The 2,013-nt window shown below is 35.7% G+C and overlaps 1 protein-coding gene across 1 annotated transcript; it reads right to left on the bottom strand.

The window, feature by feature from the left end:
- Nucleotides 1-484: 484 nt before the first annotated feature.
- LOC141708407 (putative glutathione S-transferase) lies at nucleotides 485-1,579 on the bottom strand. Its single transcript, XM_074512022.1, has 2 exons — nucleotides 1,173-1,579; nucleotides 485-1,088 (listed from the first exon to the last, which is right to left on the bottom strand). The coding sequence occupies exons 1-2, from the start codon at nucleotides 1,485-1,487 to the stop codon at nucleotides 747-749; spliced, it is 657 nt and encodes a 218-aa protein (XP_074368123.1). The 5' UTR covers nucleotides 1,488-1,579; the 3' UTR covers nucleotides 485-746.
- Between the last annotated feature and the right edge of the window lie 434 nt (nucleotides 1,580-2,013).

Raw genomic sequence — 2,013 nt, forward strand, 5'->3', positions numbered from 1 at the left:
GTAGAGACGTGACAGAGCACGAATAATTCTGTGTGTCCATTTTGTAATAAAGCGGTGATATTTTTGTGGCATGGCGCAAGCAAATGGTCGCTAACTACCTCACCAACCTGTTTAAACAAAAACTCAAATCTATTATCTACTACTAGGAGATGATTATTCATAACTACATACTGAGAATAATTTATCGATTCTTCAGTATAAAATCTTGAAAAATACGAAATAATTTGATTAGATCCCCCTTGAACATTGGTTGATCCCCTGCACTGTATGTCCAATTCTGCTCCTACAACTCGGTACAGATGTTAGTATAACTTATTTCTTTTGCTATCCGGACGCCAATTTGTTAATCAGTTACCCAAAGTTATGCAGTTGATGTAGAATTTAACTGATATGGTAGTACATTTTCAATTTTCTTCATTCTAGAGCTATGGTGTATGCATTACACATGATACAGTTATATTCAAAGTTTAAACTGAACACACAATTAAACTTAACAACACACATGATATTATACTATTAGAACTCCAACATTCATAGCTCAACAGATGTAAACATAAAGTACCTTCCCAACATAGTTCTAACATTCCTAGGCTAGATTATATTGTTGTGACATGAGAACACACAGAGTCAAGTATCTCCCTTACAACAACTTTTTATTCATTACAAGTTGTAATTTACAACACACACGGACACCAGAATTAACTGAAGCACTCTGAAATTTCACTGCCAGTGACCATCTCCTGTGCTCAGATCCCCATCCTCTGTTTCATACCATAAACGAAATCATAAACTTTCTCTGAAGCTGGAAGGGACTTGGAGACACTTTCCCTTTCTAAACACCTCTTTGCCCATGCAATCAACTTAGGACACTCAGCTTCAATACTGAAGTTTCCCAGTTTCTCATAGGCATAAAACCAACTGTAGAAAGTAACCAGTGCAACATCCAGGAACCCAAAAGTTTCACCACCAAAATAAGTCTTGTCACCGAGCTCATTCTCCAGCACCTTAAGGTTGTCGATAAAATCTTTCTTAGCTCCCTCTTGCTCTTCCCCTTTAGTTGTCCAAATTTTCCTCCCACCATCGTATATCTGCCATTTGACTTAATCTGCGTTAGTTTGAACTTAAAAAAAATATTAACAAAAATTATCACAAAGAAAATATAAAAATGATACCTTCTTGTCAATAAAATCGGCCCAGAACCTAGCTTGGGCTTTCTGGTAAGGATCCGCGGGCATCAGGGGAGCTTTGTCGTTCCATACTTCATCGATGTACTGAAGAATAACAAGGGACTCACAAATGGGCTTGTTTTTATGAATCAGGACGGGAATTTTCTTATTAATGGGGTTCATCTTGAGAAGAAGAGGGCTTTTGTTCCCTAAATCTTGCTCACTATACTCATACTGGACACCTTTCTCAGCAAGGGCAATTCTAGCTCTCATGCCAAACATACTCACCCAACAATCCAACAAAACAACTTCATTTGCCATTGTAATTTCTCTACGTGGTTGTAGTTAAGACTTGTGGGATAAAATGGGATGATAAAGTGGTGCATTTATAGGAAAAAGATAAGAGTATTGTATTGCAATGATCGGTCTAGAGTATTCTGATTCAGGTCACTTTTTAGGGTGTAATTGAATTTATTATTTGTTAGAACAATCGTGACACTTCCACTAGAGAGTTCTAGAATATTAGTAACGTTTGCAGACACGTGACACTTACACAATAGAGTTCTAGAATATTAGTGACGTTTGCGGACACGTGACACTTACACTATAGAATTCTAGAATATTATTAATGTTTCTGGACACTTACACGATAAAATTCCAGAGCATTCATCAAAATTCTAAAATATACATGATATTTGTAGAATCTCCTGATAAAATTACACAAAAAACTAAATATTGGATATTTTTTGTACACAAACTTGAAAGGGATTAGATTCCACAATATGTATTATTTTCCAGAAATTTTCACAAAAATGAAAAAAATTATATACTCTATATGTATTCCTAG

Source organism: Apium graveolens, chromosome 2 (genome assembly GCF_009905375.1).
Source record: "Apium graveolens cultivar Ventura chromosome 2, ASM990537v1, whole genome shotgun sequence".
In the NCBI taxonomy this organism is placed as follows: domain Eukaryota; kingdom Viridiplantae; phylum Streptophyta; class Magnoliopsida; order Apiales; family Apiaceae; genus Apium; species Apium graveolens.